The 22890-nt window shown below is 37.0% G+C and overlaps 1 protein-coding gene across 1 annotated transcript in view; it reads left to right on the top strand.

The window, feature by feature from the left end:
• Positions 1-1166: 1166 nt before the first annotated feature.
• The window catches only part of prkdc (protein kinase, DNA-activated, catalytic subunit), a 67624-nt gene continuing 45900 nt past the window's right edge, over positions 1167-22890 (top strand). Inside the window, exons 1-34 of the mRNA XM_052154147.1 lie at positions 1167-1329; positions 1592-1692; positions 1774-1878; positions 2034-2108; positions 2202-2310; positions 3963-4075; positions 4158-4257; positions 4358-4413; positions 5345-5375; positions 5457-5614; positions 5751-5897; positions 6110-6274; positions 8486-8654; positions 8742-8791; positions 8909-9043; positions 10927-11076; positions 11415-11527; positions 11653-11812; positions 11925-12011; positions 12132-12251; positions 13035-13194; positions 13345-13451; positions 15143-15233; positions 15414-15577; positions 15730-15882; positions 16063-16170; positions 16290-16516; positions 16675-16769; positions 16859-16958; positions 17095-17228; positions 17581-17811; positions 21315-21544; positions 21650-21858; positions 22735-22864. Coding sequence (XP_052010107.1) covers positions 1167-1329; positions 1592-1692; positions 1774-1878; positions 2034-2108; positions 2202-2310; positions 3963-4075; positions 4158-4257; positions 4358-4413; positions 5345-5375; positions 5457-5614; positions 5751-5897; positions 6110-6274; positions 8486-8654; positions 8742-8791; positions 8909-9043; positions 10927-11076; positions 11415-11527; positions 11653-11812; positions 11925-12011; positions 12132-12251; positions 13035-13194; positions 13345-13451; positions 15143-15233; positions 15414-15577; positions 15730-15882; positions 16063-16170; positions 16290-16516; positions 16675-16769; positions 16859-16958; positions 17095-17228; positions 17581-17811; positions 21315-21544; positions 21650-21858; positions 22735-22864 — 4446 coding nt within the window. The remainder of the gene's footprint in view (positions 1330-1591; positions 1693-1773; positions 1879-2033; positions 2109-2201; positions 2311-3962; positions 4076-4157; positions 4258-4357; positions 4414-5344; positions 5376-5456; positions 5615-5750; positions 5898-6109; positions 6275-8485; positions 8655-8741; positions 8792-8908; positions 9044-10926; positions 11077-11414; positions 11528-11652; positions 11813-11924; positions 12012-12131; positions 12252-13034; positions 13195-13344; positions 13452-15142; positions 15234-15413; positions 15578-15729; positions 15883-16062; positions 16171-16289; positions 16517-16674; positions 16770-16858; positions 16959-17094; positions 17229-17580; positions 17812-21314; positions 21545-21649; positions 21859-22734; positions 22865-22890) is intronic.

Genomic DNA, 22890 nt, shown 5'->3' with positions numbered 1-22890 from the left:
AACCATCAGAATGGGGAACAAATGAGATCTCAGTGATTTCAACTGTGGCATGATTGTTGGTGTCAGACGGGCTGGTTTGAGTATTTCTGTAACTGCTGATCTCCTGGGATTTTCATCCAAAAACAAAAAACATCCAATGAGCAGCGTGAAATGCCTTGTTGATGAGAGAGGTCAACAGAGAATTGCAAGACTGGTTTAAGCTGACAGTAAGGCTACAGTAACTCTGCACAATTGTAGTGAGCAGAATAGCATCTCAGAATGCACAACATGTCGCATCTTGAGGCGGATGGGCTACAACAGCAGAAGACCACATCAGGCACTTTATTAGGACCATGTCAAACTGTTAAAATGCACCTTTCTTTTTATACTGAAGAACAAATGGATTAAAAGGACCACTCAGTTATTTTTTCCTTATTATAAAAAAGTTTAACTCCTAAAAAATCCATGAATTGTAACTTTGCAATATATGAAGGAAATCATGAACACTCACATTAAAATGAAGACTTCAGTCATATCAGTAATGTTCAAGATGACACAAAGATCCTTATCCTCAAAATGCAGAAAGTTACGGCACATCGGGGGCCTGGGTAGCTCAGCGAGTATTGACGCTGACTACCACCCCTGTAGTCACTAGTTCGAATCCAGGGTGTGACTCCAGCCAAGTCTCCTAAGTGATCAAAAGCCCTCTTGCGAAGGTGGGTAAAATCATGTGGGGTAACCTCATCATTGTCACTATAATGTGGTTTGCTCTTGGTGGGGTGCATGGTGAATTGTGTGTGGAATTGTGCTGCAGAGAATAGCGTGAAGTCTCCACATGCGCTATGTCTCCGTGGTAACATGCTCAGGCATTGACAGTCTCAGACACGGAGGCAACTGAGATTCGTTCTCACCACACGGATTGAGGCAAGTCACTGCACCACCATGAGGACCTAGAGCACAAATTGGGCAAAAAAGAAGATGGTTACGGCGACATCTGGCGGTTTTTACGGATACGTTCCAAAGTCCCTTTCAAAGCTCTGTACTGGCTTCTCTGAGTGACGTACTGAAGCAGGAAGTGAAAGCGCTCTCATGTGTTGTTTCCGTCTGTTTTGCCGCCCTGTCGCATCATTGCTTTAATTACACGAGTGTTTGCATTAGTTATTTCTGATGACTAATATAGCGACATTATGGCATCTGATTCTTTCACTGTAGGAGGGATTCAGGGTTATCTCCTGAAGCTTCATTCATTTCTTGGAGACACGGAGACCAGGAATGCTGCTCTAATCTGCCATGACATTATTGGAGACTTGGGGCAAGAGTGCATGACAACTAAGAATGAGAATGATCTGGGTAAGAAGTCGTTCATGCAGAAAAGCTTAAAAAGATGTACTTATATCAAACATGCATGCCTCATTGTCACTCTTCATTACTTTGATGCCAGTTTTATAAAAGCACCAGCAGCAGAATTTCAGTGATTTGTCAAGTTAGCAACGTTATCTGAAATGGGCAATTGCATGAAAAAAGTGAAATCCTCTCCTGCTCGTGTTTATTGTTCATTAAGTTAAATAGATAGTTAATGCATACTTATGTTCAACACTGCACAATCTTTCAGTTTTTCAGACATCCCTGCTTTTTGCAAAGGAAGAGGGATTGCTTAGTTTTCTCCGCAAGTCCCTCTCTCATGAAATGGTAATTTCTAAAAATGATATACATGTATAGTATGATGTAAAAGAGTTGTGCTACATCTGTTTGTGAAGTAATTATAAAGCTATTGTTCATGTGGTTTGTGATCAGCTGCGGGATGCAAGAGTGGATATTCTGAATTTTTTGTCGGCATTCCTCCAGAGAATGTCAGTTATTGTCCGAGGATGGGAGAAAAACTATGCTGTTGACCTCAAGGTACCCTAAATGAGCTAGTTAGCATAGTTCTTTCTTGTTGGGCATCTCATTCCAGCAACAGACATTTAAGAGGTTGACTCATTTAATATTTTACTTTAAATCTAATGTGGTTTATTCTGGCACTTCTAAGTATTTTTTTCTCTCTGCGTGTGTAGGACATTTGTCTTGTTGTCTACACAAAAGACAAAGCTGCAAAGTGCCGAAGTCCTGCTTTAGATCTGTTAATCAAAGTGAGTCCTTTACTTGGTCATTACCTTTCTCATTGCAAATGTCATAACATTGTCTGTGACAGTCAAAGTAACCCATCTCAAAATTGTCTGTAGATTCTGTATCTCACAAAAGACTCCAGCATCGCACAGGATTTCAAAGTTGGAGATATGTTCAACAAGTTTTATGGAGAGTTATGTCAGAAGAACAAGTTACCTGATACAGGCAAGTTGACATATAAAAAGAGTCTATACTTAAAGGGATAGTTCACCCAAAAATGAACATTCTCTCATCATTTACTCCCAGATTTGTATACTCTTTTCTTCTGCTGAACACAAATTATGATTTTTAGAAGAATATCTCAAGTGTGTTGGTCCATACAATGCAAGGGAATGGTGGCCAGAACTTTAAAGCTCCAAAAGCACATAAAGACAACATAAAAGTAATCTGTGAGACTCAAGTGGTTTAATCTGTCCTCAGAAGCGGTAAGAATATATATATATATGTAAGTCCTTTTTCACTATAACCCTTCACTTTCATGTTCTTTTGTTTTTTTGTCTCAATATCTTTGTGCATATTGCCACCTACTGGGCATGGAGGAAAATTTAGTAAAAAAGGACTTAAATATGAATCTGTTTCTCGATCATATCTGTCATATCACTTCAGAAGACATGGATTAAACCACTGGGGCCAGTTGCACCAGTTATACATGAGTTACAGCTTAGTCTAGTTGTGGCATCAATGGGCACTAAGTCACAATTTAAGCACTACTAAATATTTAAGCATTGCACTTTTAAAGTTAGGCAGGACGTAACCCTACGTTTATAATGTTTATAGAAGCCTTTGACCAGGAGTAACAGATAGAATAAAAAAGCTGGCTCACTTAATGACATCAATGATCTGATGTTTTAGTTGACAGGTTTCAGTCCTTTCGAAATGTATATGATGAGGTTGGCATTTACGGGAGAAAACATTTAAAAAAACATACTTCTTCAGCATGAAACTGATCTAATGGTGCACTTTCCTGTGTACGCTGCCCAGTGTCAAGTTTCAACATATACAAAATATATAAGATATTAAAATTAATAAATGTCTATTTTTCCAGCCTGTTGTATTAGTATTTATTTATTTATTGCCCATTATTCATTTGAGATACAATTATTGAATATTGTTATTAACAATATTAAAACTAATATTAAAAATGTTTAATATACCATTAATGAAATCTTGTTTTATTACGTATCATATTTTAATGGTGATATAATTTATTACAACTGACATTTATGTGAGCAAACAAGGATTGAACATCAACCGTAACAAGATAAAACTGAAATTCACAGCTTTTTAACACTTCGTGTACAAATTTAAAGGCTGCTTATTGGATCAATACTGGTAAATGTCATATTATGTGACTACGCATTACTTTACAGTGAGTTTACGACCTACTAGTTAACTCTTGCCTTAAGAACAGGTGGTGCAACCAAATTAAGCATTGACTTAGTTACAAACAGTAGTTACTAAACCATAGTGTGAAGTTTTGGTCATCATTCACTTGAATTATATAAATTTACAGAGCTGAAATATTCTTCTAGAAATCTTCATTTGTGTTCATCAGAAGAAAGAAAGATCTGGGATGACAATAGGGTGAGTAAATTATGAGAATTTTCATTTTTGGGTGAACTATTCCTTTAATATATCCTTCTTCCAAATGTCTAACCTTTTTCTATTGAAATATTGCAACAAAAAAAAAAAAATCATTAGTAATTTTAACAAGACTGATGTTTATGGCATGCATTCTGGCATCCGTATTTTTAAATACATGTTAGAGAACAAACAAACCTGTTTCCACATATCCATTATTGGTAATTCCCCCACAGTGCTTGGTTCCATTTATGAACTTCTTGGAGTTTTGGGTGAAGTGCATCCCAGTGAGATGGTCAACAATTCTGACAAACTTTACAAGGCCTACCTTGGTGAACTGAAAGGACAGGTAAAGGTTTCCCATCCACATATGGAAAGGTACTCTTATATTTTTTTACAGAATTACCAAATGCTAAATTCATGTTTTTCAGATGACATCCACTACAAAAGAGCCAAAACTTCCTGTTGTTGCTGGATGCTTGAAAGGAATTACTGCTCTAATGGTGAACTTCACCAAATCGATGGAAGAAGGTTTGCATGTGTTTTATGTGTAAATTGTGAGAGTCCTGCAGAGGTCAGTGTTTTTCTTGATCTAAGTGAAAGAATATGCTCACTGTTTTGCTTTACATAGACCGGGTTACATCAAAGGAAATCTTTGATTATACACTGAAGGCTATCTGTCCACAGGTAAGATTAATTAAGAGTGGCAGTTCATTTAGGAATGTTGGTGACACTTTGGAATAAGGTTACATTTGTTAACATTAGTTGCATTTGGCTCAGCAGTTAAGGCTCTGGGTTACTGACCAAAAGGTTGGGGGTTCAAGCCCCAGTGCCGCCAAGATACCACTGTTGGGCCCTTGAGCAAGGCCCTTGACCGTATCTGCTCCAGGGGTACTGTTTCATGGCTGGCCCTGCGCTCTGACCCCAGCTTAGTTGGGATATCCAAAAAAAAACTACTTTCATTGGCTCTGTACCTGCACTCTGCACAAGGACAATAAAGTTGAATCTTAATCTTAACAATGAATAATACTTCTACAGCATTTATAAATCTGGATGGGCAAGGAGTTGGTGGGAATCGGCTGAACAGTCAACATAAAGTTCAATGAGAAAATCAACATAAAACAAACCCATGCAGCACGGCCTTGTGCGTCTCTTAACTGGTCTCCGGCTCCCCTTTATCTCGCTCGCCCGCTGATCATCCGGCCACCCCCTCCTCCTCGTCACACTTAATGTGTTAATGTTATTTCAGCATACTCAAACATTTTTAAAATCAAAAGTTGTATATGTTAAAATTAGTTAATGCACTATGAACTAACATGAACAACAATAAACTGAATTGTATTTATATTAACTAATAAAATCAAAAATGAATAAATGCTATAAAAAATATATTGTTCATTGTTAGTTCATGATACCTAATGCATCAACTAATGTTAACAAATGGAATTATATTGTAAAGTGTTACCGAAATATTGAATCTTAGTTGTTATCTTACCATCTGGGTGGAACAAATAAAGCATTTCACTGTACCTCAGGTACCTTTGTGTAGATGTTTTCATTGATGGAAATCTGTTTAAAACACCCTAATACAATTTTTCTTCCTTACTTGTGTCTCTAGACTGATATAAAGCGATATGCAGTCATCTTTGGTGAGGAATTAGAATTTGATATTTAAATGTATTTTCATATCAGACTGCGGATGTTTTGCTCACTACTTGTACCTTTTGCAGCCGGCCTCAAACTGTTTGCTAAGCATTCAAACCAGTTCGGCAGCTGTCTTTTGGATCATTACATGGCTATCTTTGATGTCATGTCCAAACTTTGTGGACATATAAATGGAGACTTGAAAAAGAGTAGTTACTTGGCTCTGGAGTCTTTCCTAAAACAGGTATATTCTATTGATGTATTATTCAACGTGTAATTGTTTTTATATGATATTTGATCATTGTTCAAGGCCCTTTTAAATGTTAAACTTGATTATGACAATATCTTGTCAATAAACTCTTCCTGTCATTGCTGTAAAGGTGGCTTCACTTGTGGCAGAGAACATTGAGTTGCACAAAAGCAAGCTGAAGTTCTTCATGCAGAAGTTCTGTGCTATCATCAGGACCATGGACTCCACTAATAAGGAACTCTCCATTGCTATTAGAGGATATGGCCTTTTTGCTGCGGTTTGTGTCTATTTGGAAATTTTAACTGAATATTTTGAATCTCTTATTATCAAAGTCTCACAACAAGGCATAGTTTTTTTTTTTTTAAACGTTATTAATGGCTAAATAGATACTTGTTTTCATATTGCTAATCTTTTCAGTTTGCAGTACCTTTTTTATTGCAGTACTTGAAAAATAAGCTTCTCTGATTGTGCCTGTTTGTTTGTGTTTAGCCCTGCAAGTTGGTGTGTCCTCAGGATGTAGATCTGATGTATACAGAGCTGATTCAACGTTGTAAGCAGATGTACCTGACTGAGTCTGGCAGGGATGATGACAATGTCTATCAGCTTCCCAGCTTCCTTGATTCCATATCTAGTGTTCTCATTCACCTTGATCGGGTATGACTGAGATTCTGGACCGATTAAAGGGATAGTTCACACAAAATGAAAATTATTTTATCATTTACTCCGCCTCTGGCCATCCCAAACTCAAATGACGTTCGGTCTTGTTAGTAAGGCTGTCAAATAAAAATTCTAAATTTGAATATTTGTCAATTTTAAGATAAAAATGCACATTAGAATGCTAAAATTAAAGTTTAAAGGTTGAATTACCATTTACATTCACACTGCATCTAAAACATTTATTGTTCCTGCACAAGATGCAGAAAAAACAGTAAAACATGACTTAACCATCAAAGACATAAAAGATGGACACGTTCACAGGTAACATCCCCCAGAGGTGGAGGTCTTTGGTGTTTGTGTCTTGATTATGCCTTGCTCTCTTATCAGCGTCTCACTGCATAAGCAAGCATTAGGTATGTACATACAATGATATTTATTGTAAAACACTGTTGTACCACCTGTGTTATGATGCTTGAGTCCGAGGTAGTATTATGACACGGGTATAGGCTAATGTGCAATACTGAGTTAATACAGAACCGTCTTTTGAAGCATTTCTTTTCTCGTTTGACCTATATTTACTTGGTATATGAGAATATGAATAAATCATTTGACTTTACTCACATTTGTTAATATGTTCTTTGCAATAAACGATAGCTTGTGGATGTAAGAGAATTCGTTGATTTAAAAATCAAATATTTTTTTGATTTTTTTTTTTCCCCCTCTACCTGAAATAATGTCTTAAAATTTTAATATACAGCTCTGGAAAAAATTAAGAGACCTCTCCAAATGGTCAGTTTCTCTGGATTTACTATTTATAGGTAAGTGTTTGAGTAAAATGAAAATTTTTCTTTTATTCTATAAAGTACTGTCAAAATGTTTCCCAAATTCCAAGTAAAAATATTGTCATTTAGAGCATTTATTTGAAGAAAATGACAACTGGTCAAAATACCAAAAAAAGATGTCATGTTTTCAGATCTCGAATAATGCAAAGAAACAAGTTAATATTCATTTTACACAACACAATACTAATGTTTTAACTTAGGTAGAGTATTTGGTGAAATAACCCTGATTTTCAATCACAGCTTTCGTGCAACTTTGCACGCTTTCCACCAGTCTTTCACATTGCTTTTGGGTGATTTTATGCTACTTCTGGCTCAAAAATTCAAGCAGGAATACAACAGACACTGGAATGGAATGGCTGCCATACATGTAGAGATGCTGATTTAAGAAACATTTGGAGTGGTCTCTTAATGAGCTGTAGTTTGAATTTTGGTCATATTTCAGTGAAAAATTCAAATTTAGTTTCTCAGCCCTGTTGACAGCCCTACTTCTGAGCAAAATAAGCAAAGATATTTTTACAAATAAATGAGGTGTTTTTGTCAATACATTGTAAATCAATGGGGTCTAAAACTTTCATGCCCCAAAAAGGACATGAAAGCAGCATTAAAGTCATCCATATGACTCGAGTTGTTTAATCCATATCTTCTGAAGTGATACAATCGCTTTGGGTGAGAACAGACCAAAATTATTAAGACATTGATGTTTTAACGCTGCTTGTGTTTGCCAGGCACTCAATCTCAGCATCATTGAAGTCATTGAGACTAAGTATTTTTTTGTGTTTGCCGTCAATCATTTGACGACTGCTGTACATTTAAAAACTATCCAAAAAAACAACCTGTGACTTTATCATTGTAACTTGCATCTGCATTTTCAAAATAGCCTAACTGGACGTGAAAACCGTGAACCTGTATTCAGCACTCTGCACATGCATCAAGCACAAGAAAGTGTGTGAATGGTTTTCTTTCATGAACGAACAAAGTAGAGATCAGATATGAAGATTTATTGTGAATAAGAACTTAAATTGTGGTCTGTTTCTCACCCAAAGTGACCGTATTGCTTCAGAAGACATGGATTAACCCACTCGAATCGTATGGATTACCTTTATGTTGCCTTTACGTGCTTTATGGCGTTTGAAAGTTTAACTTTCATTGTATGGTCAAAAACACCTCATACTGTACATGGTTTCAAATTTTGTCATTTGTGTTTCGCAAATGAAACGATAAGTGCTGGCCCTTTTAATTATTACTTTTAGACTTACAAGTTTACTTTAAAGTCTTTCAATTAATATTGCCAACTGAACTTGTTTTTTAATAAGTTGTAATGATTTCACTCTTCAGTTGGTTTATTTATCTCAATAAATGGCTGCAGATTCCTGAAGTGTACACGCCTGTGCTAGAGCGCCTCCTTGTGGTTCAGATGGACAGTTTTCCTCAGTACAGCCAGAGAATGCAGTACGCCACCTGCCGTTCCATCATCAAGGTGTTTGTTGCCATGGCAGTACGAGGTCCAGTCCTCTGGAGTTTCACCAGTTCTGTGGGTAAGACTGAACTAGAGGTCATCTTGGCAAATATGATTCAAGGTTAATTGTACTAGTGCTCACACTCCCATTTTCTTTCACCAACAGTTCACCAAGGCTTGATCCGAGTGTGCTCGAAGCCTGTTCTTCAGCCAGAAGTATAGTATATCTTTACATTCCTCTGTGTACATTTTGATAAGATATTTTAAATTATAAGTAAATTATAGATGATTTTTAGAAATTCAGTTAAAATATTGACTGATGTGTTCCATCAGGAGCTGAATGTTCCTTCCAGTGACTCTCAAGCAGAGCAGGATGGCAGCTTGGTCCGCTCTGGGAGATGGAAAGTTCCTTCTTCTAAGGACTACCTCGACCTCTTTAAGGGGCTTCTGGACTGTGAAAACCTTAAGGTAGAAATATTCTCCACATTTATATATATTTTTTCTTTTTCCCCACAACAATAAAATGTTGAAGTTAGATGGAATTTTTTTTAATCTAACATCATACATTCCTTTTCATATTTAGATTAGTTTCAATGTTTTTGTTTTTTAATGATATTATTTAGTTTGAATGTGTCACACTAGACTTTGAAAGTTCTTGGATCTGGGCTTGGTTTACTTGGTTTCAACAGCTTAATGCAGTGTTTCCCAACCACTGTGTTTCCTGAAAGACTGTCAGGTGTGCCGTGGAAAATTATAAAATTCCAATTATTATAAATAATTTCAGAGATCTAAACTCCTCACCTTTTGGAGAAATTTGCTGTTTTGAAACCATAATCGGTCACTTTTGTGATTGTGAAGAGCAATGATTAAAGTGCAAAAGTGACTGATTATTTATATGCGTTAAGGTTCTTTCTCATGACTCGCGTCAGCGCTGCAGAATACATTGAAGTCTATGAAGTGACGTCACACCAGAGTGTTTTTCACACACACGTTTCTGCTTCACCAATAATGTCTTTGAGAGTACTGAGCAACAATAAATATAAAAAAACTCTCCAAATTTGAGAAGAGACATTAAATGTCTCATAATTTCTTTTAATTAACTATTAACTTATTGTTTACGAATATCAGAGACCCCAGTTATTGAACTAATTTAAATTCACCAAGACAAAACTTAAACCTGAACATAAACGAGTCCTTTTATTACTTTCTACTATCAAAGCAACTGCAAGATATTTTCTCTCTTCCAAATACATGTTTTCAATGTTTATTGTGAACACCTCCCGCTTTTTTACATTTACTGTGATACTTTCTGCAACTCTTGTCACATGGAGGGCAATGCGGCGCTTGATGCTGGTGTTGAACTGTGCATTGATGCCTCTACACAACTCACGTGAAATGCACTTTACAATGACGAAAGAACATTATTGAAACTTAAAATGATTATTATTTGTCTATTATTATGGTCTGTTCTGATAAAAGCCATGCTCAGCAATTTAAATATGCTACTGTAGGAAAATGATACCGTAGATCAGCTTTCTGTTTATAATTATTATACTGAAGTCAGTAGCTTCATGCAAGTTTTAATAAAGGAGAAGGAAAGGACGTTATTGAAACTCACTATTATTAGACCATTATTGTTGTCTTTTTGGTTGAAAAATAATGCTCAGACTGAAGGAAGACTATATATCTGCTTTGTTCTTTTAATGCTTAAACACAATAAAGTCTTTTGGTAGATTTCGGTCATGAACGACTCAAAATGATTCATTGACTCACTCATAGCACATAAGACGCTCATTTGTTGCCACCTAGTGATATTTCCTGAAGGGGTCACTCACTGAACTTATCAGTTAACAAAATTGAACACATTTGTGAAACAGAAGCAAGCCTCACCAAAATACTCTTTATTTTGCTGCTAATTCTGCACAATTGTAAACTTGAATAAACTTGAATCACTAAAATAGCTGGAATTGGTGCTTTTAGCTTATTCTTTTAAAAGATTGTCTTAACTTTTTGCCCCTCATGAGTTTGCATCTCTGTAATTGTTGTGGCATTGCAAGAACAAATCTACAAATTATAAAATAAGCACATTTGTTGTTTTTTCATCACCCACTTAGCGCTCTTGCCACCTGTGACCTCACACAGCGTGGCCTATACATATGTGACTTGTTTTGTTTTTTGCATAGCTGAATTTCAAACATTACAAGTAAACACAATATTGACAATGGTTAGCCGATGTGGGATAGTGGTGTGCCGTAGAATTTTTTTAGTCGTGTGTGCCGTGGCAGAAAAAAGGTTGGGAAACACTGGCTTAATGTAACGACTGAGCTAGTTTGATTTGATTTGATTTATAGGACACAGGATTTATGGATGGATCTCCAGCTGCCAAAAACTACAACCTGAGAGACATAAACCAGCACTTATATGATGCACTGGTGCAGTCCGTTTTGAAGATTGTGGAGAAACTTGATCTTTCATTGCAGAAAGTCAGTTCTGCGGATGAGGTACTTCTGCAGTTCTACACCTTGAGTGGATGATTCAAAGGTGGCTTGTTAGAGACAGAGCAGAGAAGCATGTTCATTTACTTTTAACAGATTATGCAAATGTATTATAAATAGGCTGTGGACTATATAAGTGATCAGAGACCTGCAGAAAATAATGCAATTCTGTTTCATCAATGCACAGCATTTCTGAAGACAGCTTTCACTTTAAGACCACAGACTGTAGAAAAAAAGTATTTCAGTGTGCTATAACAGTTTTAAAGATCACATAGTTAAAATGGCCTTTGGTTGGTCATTTTGGTATGCTTGATGCATTTCAGTGAAATATTTATTTTTCTCAGGCACAAAGTGATGCAAGTGCTGGATTTATGGCTTCATCTGACCCCACAGCAAACCTGATGCCCAACAAACCCAAAGACTTCATTGCCTTTGTCAACTTGGTAGACTTTTGCAGGTATCATAACTCTTTTTCTTGATTGTCACTTCTCAAACACAAAGCTTAATTATAAAGCAGCACTCTGATTTTAAGTGACATAGTAATGGCCTGTGTAAGTAGTGTTATGTTTTGTGTTTTTATAGTGAATTATTGTCCTCGCTAAATCCTGAGTTTTTTGCCCAGTGGATGTACCCTCTGTGTCATGAGCTCATTCTGCAGTCAATACGTTTCCCTTTGGTCAGTGGTTTTTATAAGCTCCTGTCACTCTCAATGTGCATTGCCAAGAAAATCCACTATTTTCAGGTAATACATTTACACTATTGAATTGACACTTTGCTTTTATTTAATCTGTGGATTTAGGTTAATTATGTTTGTTAAAGTTACGTTTATTTAACATCCCGTATCTCTTGTTTAGGACCTAAAAGAAGGGCCTAAAAGTGTTGGTGCCGTGTCCTCCATGGAAATTGCCTGTTTTTCACTTCTCAGAAAGTTTGGAAAGGAGGTGCCACTTTTTACATTTCACTTAATTTGCATGAGCAGTGAGCAGTGAGCTTAACATTTGATCCATCAAGGAATGGATGAATATGATTTAAGGAATAACGTTTCTGATATCCCATCAAAGGTTTGTGTGCGTATGAAACAGTATAAAGATGAGCTTCTGGCTGCCTGTCTGATGTTCATCCTTTCTCTTCATCCTGACATGGTGGCTCTGGACCTCAAAGCATATATTCCAGCTCTACAGGTGAGAAATTATAGGCCAAATAGAGTATTTTACAACTTTTAGCTTAAAGGGATAGTTCACCCAAAAATGTAAATTCTCTCATTTACTCGCCCTCATGCCATCCCTGATGTGTTTGACTTTTGTTCTTCAGCAGAACACAAACAAAGATTTTTGGAAGAATTTCAGCTCCGTAGGTCCATACAATGCAATTGAATCGTTCCCAGAACTATCAAAAAGCAGATAAAGGCAGAATAAAATCAATCCTTATGACTCCAGAAGTTTAATCCATATCTTCAGAATGAAGATGATAGGTGTAGGTGAGAAACAGATCAATATTAAAGTCCTTTTTTAATAAAAATCTCCACTTTCACATTCTTTTTTTGTTTTTGTCAATTCACATTCTTCATGTATATTGCCATCTACTGAGAGGGGATGAGAATTTACAATAAAAAAATGACTAAAATATTTAACTGTTTCTCACCCACACCTATCATATGGCTTCTGAAGATATGGATTTCACCACTGTAGTCACATGGATTACTTTTATGCTTCCTTTATATGCTTTTTGGGGCTTCGAAGTTCTGGCCACCATTCACTAGCATTGTTTTAAGTGAAGTACCCCTTATCCCTTACAAGGTCATTAACAGTAATCAGATATCACGTTTGATTCATGTAATTCAGAATGTAATTCATGTAAACCCATAAATTGATTATTTTTTTTTAAATATATAATATTGTCCCATGACATGTGATTTTTATCACTTATGTGGTAATGCTCTTCTCTTGTCATTGGCTTGGTTGAAGGCTGCTCTGCGGCTGGGTTTGAGTCATGCTCCTCTAGCCACAGCAGCACTGGATGCTCTGGAGTCCTGGTCCTCTCACATCCCTTCATCCATCATGCAGCCGCACTATGCAGATATACTGCCACATTTGGACGGCTACCTCAAAACAACTAGTAACTCTGGTCACTTGATTTTATCTATCTTAAACACAATACTGTAGAAATGGTGACTAGGTGCAGCTATACTATTAAAAATATAATGCAGCCAAAGAGTTATTGGTTTAGCTCAGTTAACTTATTCTGAATCTAATTTTTAATATCTTTTTCATTTAGAAAAAGATGACAGCAACATGGAAGTGACATTTGTCTCATCAGGGAGTTCAAAAGGATATGGCAATGTCATTATGAGACTTCTAAAGAAATCGAAACACTTGCCAGTGGTAATAAGAATTTTCTTTTGTGTCTTTTGTTTCTGTTTGTATTTGTTCATCTTATTTGATTTGGAGATTAAACTTTGAGATATAATTTCTTCAGGGATGCAAACTACTCACATTTTGGCTAAAGTCTCCTTTTTTAAAGCTGATTTGCCCAATTTGTTTGGTAAAATTTACTTGAAAGGGGTACTTTAAGCTGAATCATTTAAAAAGATTTAAGGTGCTTTTTTCTAAATTCAAAGGTGATGTGTGTAGTTTCTGCAGCACTAGTGTCACCAAACAGAATTGAAAGCATTCTTTTATCAACTGGAGTTGCATGGATTACTTTTATGCTGCCAAAATGTGTCTTTTGGACCATCATAGTACTGGCACCTGTTTACTCGTGCTGGCGAATAATATATATATATTTTTTCAATTACTATTGTGCCGCATTCTGTTTCACAATGAAACATCCCGGCATTATATTTTTAAAGCATCCTTTTAATAAAGTTGAAATAATAAGGAAGCGTTTTATGAAAATAAACTCCAAAACATGTCCCTTGACTTTCTTAGTCATGAAATTCCTTCTATAACCTAAAATTTAATGATATGAAATGGCTTGACTCTGTTCTGCACATTGTTTGTTTTTTTTATATTTTTGAAATGGTCAATTGGCTGAAAAAAAATCCCTGTTCCCTTCACCTGGTACACCACTTAAAGTTATTTATGTGTTTATTTTGTACTTATTTTTAATAAAAGCATTAGTGCAAGGCTGAACAAGTGTGCAAAAAAGATAAACAAAATTATTATTAATAATTGTAATAATTAAAAAATTATGTTTTTCCCTTGATTTCAGGTTATTGGTTTTATCAATGTTAAAACCTTTTTTTGTTTATTTTTTTTAAATAAAAAAGTTGTAGAAAATAATTAAGGTTGAAGTTCAGCTTCTTAAATATGCATATAGTTATTTTTCCCAGCATGTTAAAAAGTTATTAATTCACATTTGAACTAATTTTCACACAAAAATATTTGTTGTACCTCGTTGCACCCTCAAAATTTGGTGCTGTACCCCATTTAACCTTTGTTAGTGTTAACTTGCTTCGTTTGTGAAACAAAATTAAATAATAAAAGAAAGAACAACAGCCAAGTTTTCCTTTAAGAATAAAAATGTCAGCATGTTATAAAATGTTTAACCTCCGCGTTTATAGGCAAAAACTGAACTGAATGGAAAATTTCAATATTTTGTAAGTTGGAAAGTCAAAAGTTTTTGAGACCCATTTGCAATTTTTGGTCAGTTCCTTGTATAAATCTGTTGTGTGACTTTAGAAAACATGGATGAGTCATATGGACTACTGTTTACAGACCCAGTTATTCACTTCTGTTGGAAAGTGAAGTGCGTTTTAAGTATGTTCACACTTCATCATGAATGAACTAAGAATTGTTACTGTAAGAATGTGGCGTTAAAGTTGCTCATTGAGATATGTTGTACGTGTAATAAGTGTTGTTAATATAAATAAATGAACTGAATTAATGAATTAATTTTTATTTGACATCTTGACACCTTGAAAACAAATAAAAATGTTCTTAAAGTCCTTGAATGAAATTTTGAAGTATCTGTACGAACCCTGTTTTTAGAACACTCCTGTCTTGCCTTTTAAATTTGGTTGTGGCAAGGGTCATTAAGCACATATTGAGAGTGGTGTACTGTGTTCTCTTAGGGTGATGAGTCTCTCATTGCTGCTGTGAGACGCAGGGTGTTACGTCTGCTCGGCCACTTGGGAGGACAGCTCAACAGGAGTCTAGTTACAGGTTACTTCTCTACTTCCATTAAATCTAAAATGTTGAGCAATATTATTTGTACATTAGTTATAATTATTAAGCTGACATCGTTTATCTCTCCTAGGACATTGTTTGAAACAGCCAGTGTTTATTCATAATGTTTGTTTGATTGTAAGCTTTTTTTCTTGAGTTTCTTTAATCTGACCCTAGCGGTTTCTGCGGAGGACATGATGAAGCGTTTTGTTGCGTGGGACAGTGAGAAAAGGTTGCGTTTTGCAGTGCCTTTTAAAGACATGAAGCCTGTAATCTACCTGGACGCTTTCCTCCCACGAGTCACAGAGCTAGCGCTGTCCTCCAGTGACAGACAAACTAAAGTAAGACACGGTCATGTGAAATATTGTTAAAATCCACACCATACATCAAAGAATTGCAGAATGAATAACCCATCAAAGATTTTCTTGTCATTGTTGTCTTTCAGAGATAAAGTTTATTAAAAGTTTAAATACGTGTCCGTTTTTGATTGTAGGTGGCAGCATGCGAGCTTCTGCACAGTCTGGTGATATACATAGTTGGTAAAGGAGCTCAGATGATGGAAGATGACAAGTCTGCTCCTCCCATGTACAACCTGCACAGAAGAGTTTTTCCTGTTCTTCTACGCCTGGCCTGTGACGTCGACCAGGTCTTCTAACTTTTGTGGCAGTATGCTAAACTATCATGTTATGTCGTCCTGTATGATGGTGACTGCTATTTTGCCATGCAGATTGTGTTCCAGGATCAACATTTTAATTGGTCCTGGAACCACATTGTTATCAACCAATCAGTTTTTAGGCTTAGGGCTAAACATTTACATGTTTTTCAGGTGACGAGGCAGCTCTTTGAGCCTCTGGTGATGCAGCTAATCCACTGGTTCACCAACAATAGAAAGTTTGAGAGCCAAGACACAGTGGCAATGCTGGAGTCTATCTTGGTATGTAAATGTCCTCAACAGTAATTCGTCTATTCTCAGCCATTATCTGTGATAATGGAGCACACACACATTTGTATGGAAAGATGTGTGCTGTAATTGCAAATGTTTTGTTTCCCCAGGATGGAATTGTGGATTCGTTAGATAGCACCCTTAGAGACTTTAGTGGCACCTGTATCCAAGAATTTGTGAAATGGTCAATTAAACAGACCACACCCAGACAGCAGGAGAAGAGCCCAGCCAACATCAAATCTCTCTTTAAACGCATCTACAGCCTGGCCTTGCACCCCAACATCTTCAAGAGGCTTGGTGCAGCACTGGCCTTCAACAGCATATACAGGCATTTCAGGTCGGTTTGTGGAGAACAGAAGAACTTGTCAGATACACAAGATTGTAAAGCAATTTGTGCTCATGTCAGTTTGTCTGGACTGAATGCATGGTTTCTCTCTGTAGTTCATTTAAAAGTTGTGTATTAGATGTTTAAACAAATATTATTTTCCCTACCAGAGAGGAGAACTCTTTGGTGGAGCAGTTTGTCTTTGAGGTGCTAGTCGTGTTTGTTGAGAGCCTGGCCCTGGGACACTTTGATGAGAAGTCTCTGGGTAAGAGATTAGACAAATTTGTCAAGACCTCCTGTTTTATGATCATATACTATATATTTTTTATTGTTATTTTGTTACTCTCTGCACAGGAATCATCCAACAGTGTTGTAGTGCCGTGGACCATCTGAAGAGAATCATCAAACACAAGGCAGACTCGCTCAATAAGAATTCCAAGAGACGTATACCCAGGTACACATCCATAGTTCAGTAGGAATGTCATGATTCTTAAAACATCACTTCATTCAGATGAGTAATGTTGTATAATACAACATCTACAACTCTGACTGGTTTGAATCAGGCATGTATTTTGTACTCCTTCCTTTAGGGGTTTTCCTCCAGACCAGTCAGTGTGTTTGACAGATATTGTCATGTGGCTGCTGACCCAGTGTGGAAGACCACAGAATGAGTGCCGACACAAAAGCATGGAACTCTTCTATGAATTTGTGCCTCTGTTGCCAGGTAACTTACACTATATCTATAATGAAGGCATAATGATGGTTTAACTGGCAACCAGAGATGCTCCTCTTTGAAGACTTGCAGTGAACACAAAAGCCCTTAATTGACCCTTTGCTAAGCCTTAAAAACATTTCTTACCAGGGGGGTTTAATTGTTTGCTGTCAGAATGGCTGAAAACTATATTGATGTGATTTAGGTAATTTTGCACGTCTAATGGTTGGATTACATATCAGTATGATAAGATTATCATAAAAATAAATAAATTAAATATGTTTCGTCAATGTGTCATTCATCATAATGTTCATAAGCATACACTATGCTTCTGTAAATTCCCTATCCTTGCTTATTTTTTCAGGAAATGCATCTCCTGCTGTGTGGCTAGATGAACAGGTGAGGCAGCATGGTCCAGGATTTCTCATTTCATGTTTTGAGGGAGGCGGTTTACTCTCCCAGCCTACCTTGAGAGAGGTTGAAGCTCCCTTCAGCGTCAAAGCCACCTTACAATGGATGGATCTGCTATTGGCTGCTCTGGACTGCTACAACACCTTCACAAATCTGCGCTGTCTTCAGCCCCAGAGGATATTGGGTGAGTGAATGTGCACCCTGATACACCTGAACTTACAGTGGCAAGAAAAAGTATGTGAACACTTTGGAGTTATCTTGGTCATAAAATCTTCATCAAAGTCACAAGTATAGACAAACACAATGTACTTAAGCTAACAACACACAAACAATTATAATCTTTCATATCTTTATTGAACACATTCCATTAAACATTCACAGTGCTGTGGGAAAAGTAATTGAACCCTTGGATTTAATAACTGGCCAATCCTCCTTTGGCAGCCATTACCTCAACCAAGTGTTTCCGTTAGCTGTAGATTAAACCTGCACAGAAGGGATGTTGGACGATTCTTCCTTGCAGAACTGCTTCAGCTCCGCTATATTCTTAGGAGGTCTGGTGTGAACGGCTCTCTTGAGGTCATTCCACAGCATCTCTATTGGGTTATCTGTGCTCTGACTGGGCCACTTTTTTTTTTTTTTTTAAGTCATTCTGTATTGGATATACTTCAATGATCAGGGTCATTGTCATTCTGCATAAACTTGGGAATTCATTTTTACCTCGGTGATGGCAAGTGTTCCAAGCCCCGAAGCAGCAAAGAAGCCGCAAATTATGATGTTCCATCCACCATACTTCACCGTTGGGATGATCTTTTTATGTTGGTACCTTTTTAGGGCATCTGTAGTACTGCGTGTTCTTCCCAAACCATTCAACCGTAGTTTCATCAGTCCACAAAACATTTTCTCAGTTGTGTTGTAGAGTGTCAAAGTGGTTTTTGGCCAACTTCAGGCTGGCAGCAATGTTTTGTTGAAAATCAGCAGCTTCCTTTGTGGTGTCCTTCCATGGACACCATGCCTGTTTAATGTTACCATATAGTAGACTCATGAACAGAGATGTCAATCAGTTCCAATGCAGTGCTCTACGCTAACTTTTTTCCAAAGGAGTACATGCGCTCCTAAATGAAAAATTTAGGAGCACACAAAGAAATTTAGGAGCACAGTGAAAATTAAATACAATTTATTACATACATATTTATACTGCGTGTTTGAGTGTGTGTGCGTGTACTAGGGGATACACATCTGTGTCTCCCAAATCACACATTGACCCCATGCCTACTAAAATCAAAGGATATCAGTTGTCCAGCTGCTTTTGTATGTTGACCGTCTGGCATACTTTGAGGTCAGCCAGCGATCTCTCATTATGTCAGCAATTTGACCGATCATCTCCGCACATTGTCGTATGTGGGATTCATGTAAACTCAGTTTTTGTGGTGGAGTCTGATAAGCGGCCCAAATTTGATGAAAGGTTCTTCTTTCACAATGAAATGCAATGTTTATCTTTATTTTCAGCTGCTTCCACTTCTCCTCCTCAGACTGCAGCACTTGCCTCCTCAAGGCTGCTGACACCGTGCTTGATGGTTTCTCCTGTCTCATCTAGAGCACTGGATATGCCGCCATGAGGTGTTATGATTCGCTATACTATCTCTTTTCAGATTAGCGATGGGCATTCCGGCTGTTTCATAATTGATGTTAAAACAATTTGAATTAAATTATTAAATGTAATTACACTCTACCTTAAAAATGCATTGATTTGTTAAGAAAAATAATACTATTAAACATTTGTAGTATGCATGTAGGTAGTGGCAGTAGCCTACTGATAATAGAATAATGCACCATATTCATCAACTTTATAGACATTACAGTTTTATCGTCTGTTAATGCTGATCTTCTGTAAAGCTGCATTGAAACGATGTGTGTTGTGAAAGGCGCTATACAAATAAAATTGACTTGACTTGACATCAAAGAAAAATAAATAATTAGCAAAACTGCAGCATCCCACAAATCGAAATAAATGTCCAAAGGATGTTATTTCACGTGTGCATTTAAAGTATAACTTTTCAATGTATATAAACAAAATGCATATAAATGTAACAATTCAAATACAATCTGAACAACATAAGTTGGCTCCGTCCTCCCTCACGCATCTTTGGTTCATTGGTTGACACTGCATGTCTGATTGACAGGAACAACAGGTGAGGCTTTTAGTCTGAGCAGACAGTCAGAACTAATGTGTGCGCTTGAGCATTTAGGCCTTTATTATTTTATTTGTTTTTTTGTTATTTTTAAATCTTTTGATTATTTGTATCTTAATTTGTTTTTAAATATTTGTATAAATAGATTCTGATACGCGAGCCGGCTCCCAACGTTCACCTACAGACTCGTTCACAAATGACCATCACTATTTCAGATGCGGCTTTACTGACACGAAGGACGAGATGCCCACCTGTTTCTGCCCTCTACAATATTTGCAGAACATGATGTTGTTTTCGAACTCTAGCCATGGGAACATTTTGAGCCAATTTTCATTGAATCTACATTATATGTTCTCCCTCCACCGGCTACAGTGGACGTTGAAGTGACAGCTGTGGTCACGGTAGCTTTGCTCTCAGCATCCCTAAAGTTAGCCGTCTCCGGTAAACCTTGTGAAGAGACTTCATTAGTTGAACCTTGCGAATCCCCCTCGCCAAATTCCTCTTTCTCCTCATCTCTTTTTCACTTAAAATAAAATGCGATGTCGCCTATACCGATACTTTTTTCCATTGTTCACCTTTCTCTCTCTGACTGGACCGTGTCATCACAGAACACTCTGCTTGTGGAATGTGGGTTTTGTAATTTTTAAACAAATATATTAAAAAGGGGGGTTACGTTTGTAATCTTTAATCGCACACTGTGCTAGTAAATAATTTTTCCAGTTCGCACATATCTATATTTATGGGCAAATGCGAGTGAAATACTCGCACTGTAGAGCCCTGCAATGATTACTTCAAGTCTATATCTGTCACTCTAGGATTCTTTTTACATCATTGAATATTCTGCACTGTGCCATTTGAGTCATCTTGGCTGGACAGACACTTCTAGTGGGAGTAGCCACAGTACTAATTTATATATCGTCTCCATTTATAGACAATTTGTCTAACTGTGGACAGATGAATATCTTAGATCTTCTATATAACTTTGTAACCCTTTCCAGCTTAATGCAAAGCAACAGTTCTTGATTGTAGGTCTTCTGAGATCTCTTTTTTGCGAGGCATGGTCCATGTCAGCAGATGTTGTATGTAAATAGCAAACTCAAAATGTTTGAGTAATTTTTATACGTCAAAGTTGCTCTAACCTACACTTCCAATCTCGTTTCATTAATTAGATACTTTTTCCAATCTATGCTATGAATGTTTGAATGATGTATTCAATATGTACAAGAACAATACAATCGTTTGTGTGTTATTGGTTAAAACAGATTGTGTTGGTTCATTATTGTAATTTAGATCAATCCAGATTTTAAAAGAAATGTATAGATAAATTCAGGTAATTCCAAAGGGTTCAACATACTTTTTGCCACTGTTTATACAATCATTAAAAACCTGAAACAGTTTTTCTGTTATCGTTGCCTCCTTGTACTCATCTGTTGTTATGACAGTTTTCATGTTCATGATACTTTTCTTTTTCCTTTCTCTTTTGCCTCTCCTTGTCCAGGCACTGGTGAGAAGTCCAGCTTTTTGGTAGCCATCCGTTTCTTTTTGACAGAGCTGTCCATGCAGGACCTACAGGCTGCCAGGGCTTGCTTCAGAATGGGTAATGTTGGTCAGTTCCACTTCAGCCCTCGTGAGACGGAGCAGTACAACTACAGCAAGTGCTCCATCATTGTCCGACTGCTGGAGTTCTCCACCATGATAGTGCAGAAATGTCCACAAGACCTCTGGAAGGTAAGATTGTGTTCTCTGGGGAAAAATATTACAACTGTCCCAAACCCTGATTTACTATAAGAAAAACAAGAGCATGTTTTTTTGACTCTTCTACATTCTCCCTAGTTGATGGAGCAGGATGTTTTCAACTCTTCCTTCTTCACACTGGTGGCACTGACGGTGTGTGAACCCTCTTCCATTGGGTTCAACATGGCAGATCTTGAGGTTATGAATCAGTTGCCAGAGGTGTGCGTTCCTTTGCTGAAGGCTTTGACATCAACACCTTACAAGACAGAACTGGAGAGCAGCATTAGGAAGAGAATAACTGTCCAAAGGTCTGTCCAAAAATTGGTGCCAACTAAAGGTTTACGGTTAAAATATTTGTGTTTTTTGGTTTGTGGGTAGTGCACTTGCTCTTACAAAATTGTGCAGTGGTTCTTAAATAAGCACCTCAAGTTCAAATCCGGCTTGTGTCATTTCCTGGGGCCGGTTGCGTAAAACCGTTTTAGACTAGTCTTACTAGTTAGTCGTCTAAAATGTTGGTCTTAATTTTTCCTGTCAGTTGCATAAAAACTTAGATCAGTCTAATTAAAGACCAAAATGTAAGACCACACACCTCAGGCTAACTTTTGTTAACATTCCATTTTGCCATTGAAAATAACTGTCAGCTGAGCCAGTGGGGGCTGAAAGGGGCTTGAGTTGAGACTTGGTTGAAGACTTTGACTTCAAAAATGGTAACAAAATGTTGTGTTTTTAATTATTTGGGTTAAATCACTAAATGTGTTCATTAAAATACATTTTGAAGCATTGTAATCCTCTAATAAGCAAATATTCTCAGCGAATAAAAAATTGAGCGTCCATTGTTGGCCATTTTTTTTTAAGCTGTTCAGTGTCTTATTTTTCCCACAATGCAATGCAAATTATACTGTCTTACTAAAGACAACTGTGAGCTTGTTTTATGCAACAGGCTTTCTATGGTGTCTTTAGCTAGTCAAACTAATTGTTAGATGCAGATTTAAGTTAATGGCTATGTTTATGCAACCGGCCCCAGATACCACCATATGGGGTTATAGTTGCAGTGTTTCAAAATACTTTTACTAGTGTGAATGATAAATTGTTCTGTTTTTTCAACCTGAGCACAATAAATGATTTGTGAATGTATTTGTATATTTATGCGTGTATGTTGTTCGCTGTCTTATTTTTCCTGACAGTGTGGAGGAGTTGTGTGCTGTTGATCTGTATGTAGACACCAGTGGCAGTCATGCTAACATGCATCTGATACTCTCAGCCTGTAAGCAGCTTCACCAGTCTGGGCTGCTCAACTCGGTTCTACACAGTCAGGTACCAACTGATTCAATTTATGTAAT

Source organism: Xyrauchen texanus, chromosome 2 (assembly GCF_025860055.1).
Source record: "Xyrauchen texanus isolate HMW12.3.18 chromosome 2, RBS_HiC_50CHRs, whole genome shotgun sequence".
Classification (NCBI taxonomy): Eukaryota; Metazoa; Chordata; class Actinopteri; order Cypriniformes; family Catostomidae; genus Xyrauchen; species Xyrauchen texanus.
The sequence above is the reverse complement of the archived record's forward strand: the minus strand, read 5'-3'. Positions and strand labels throughout refer to the sequence as shown.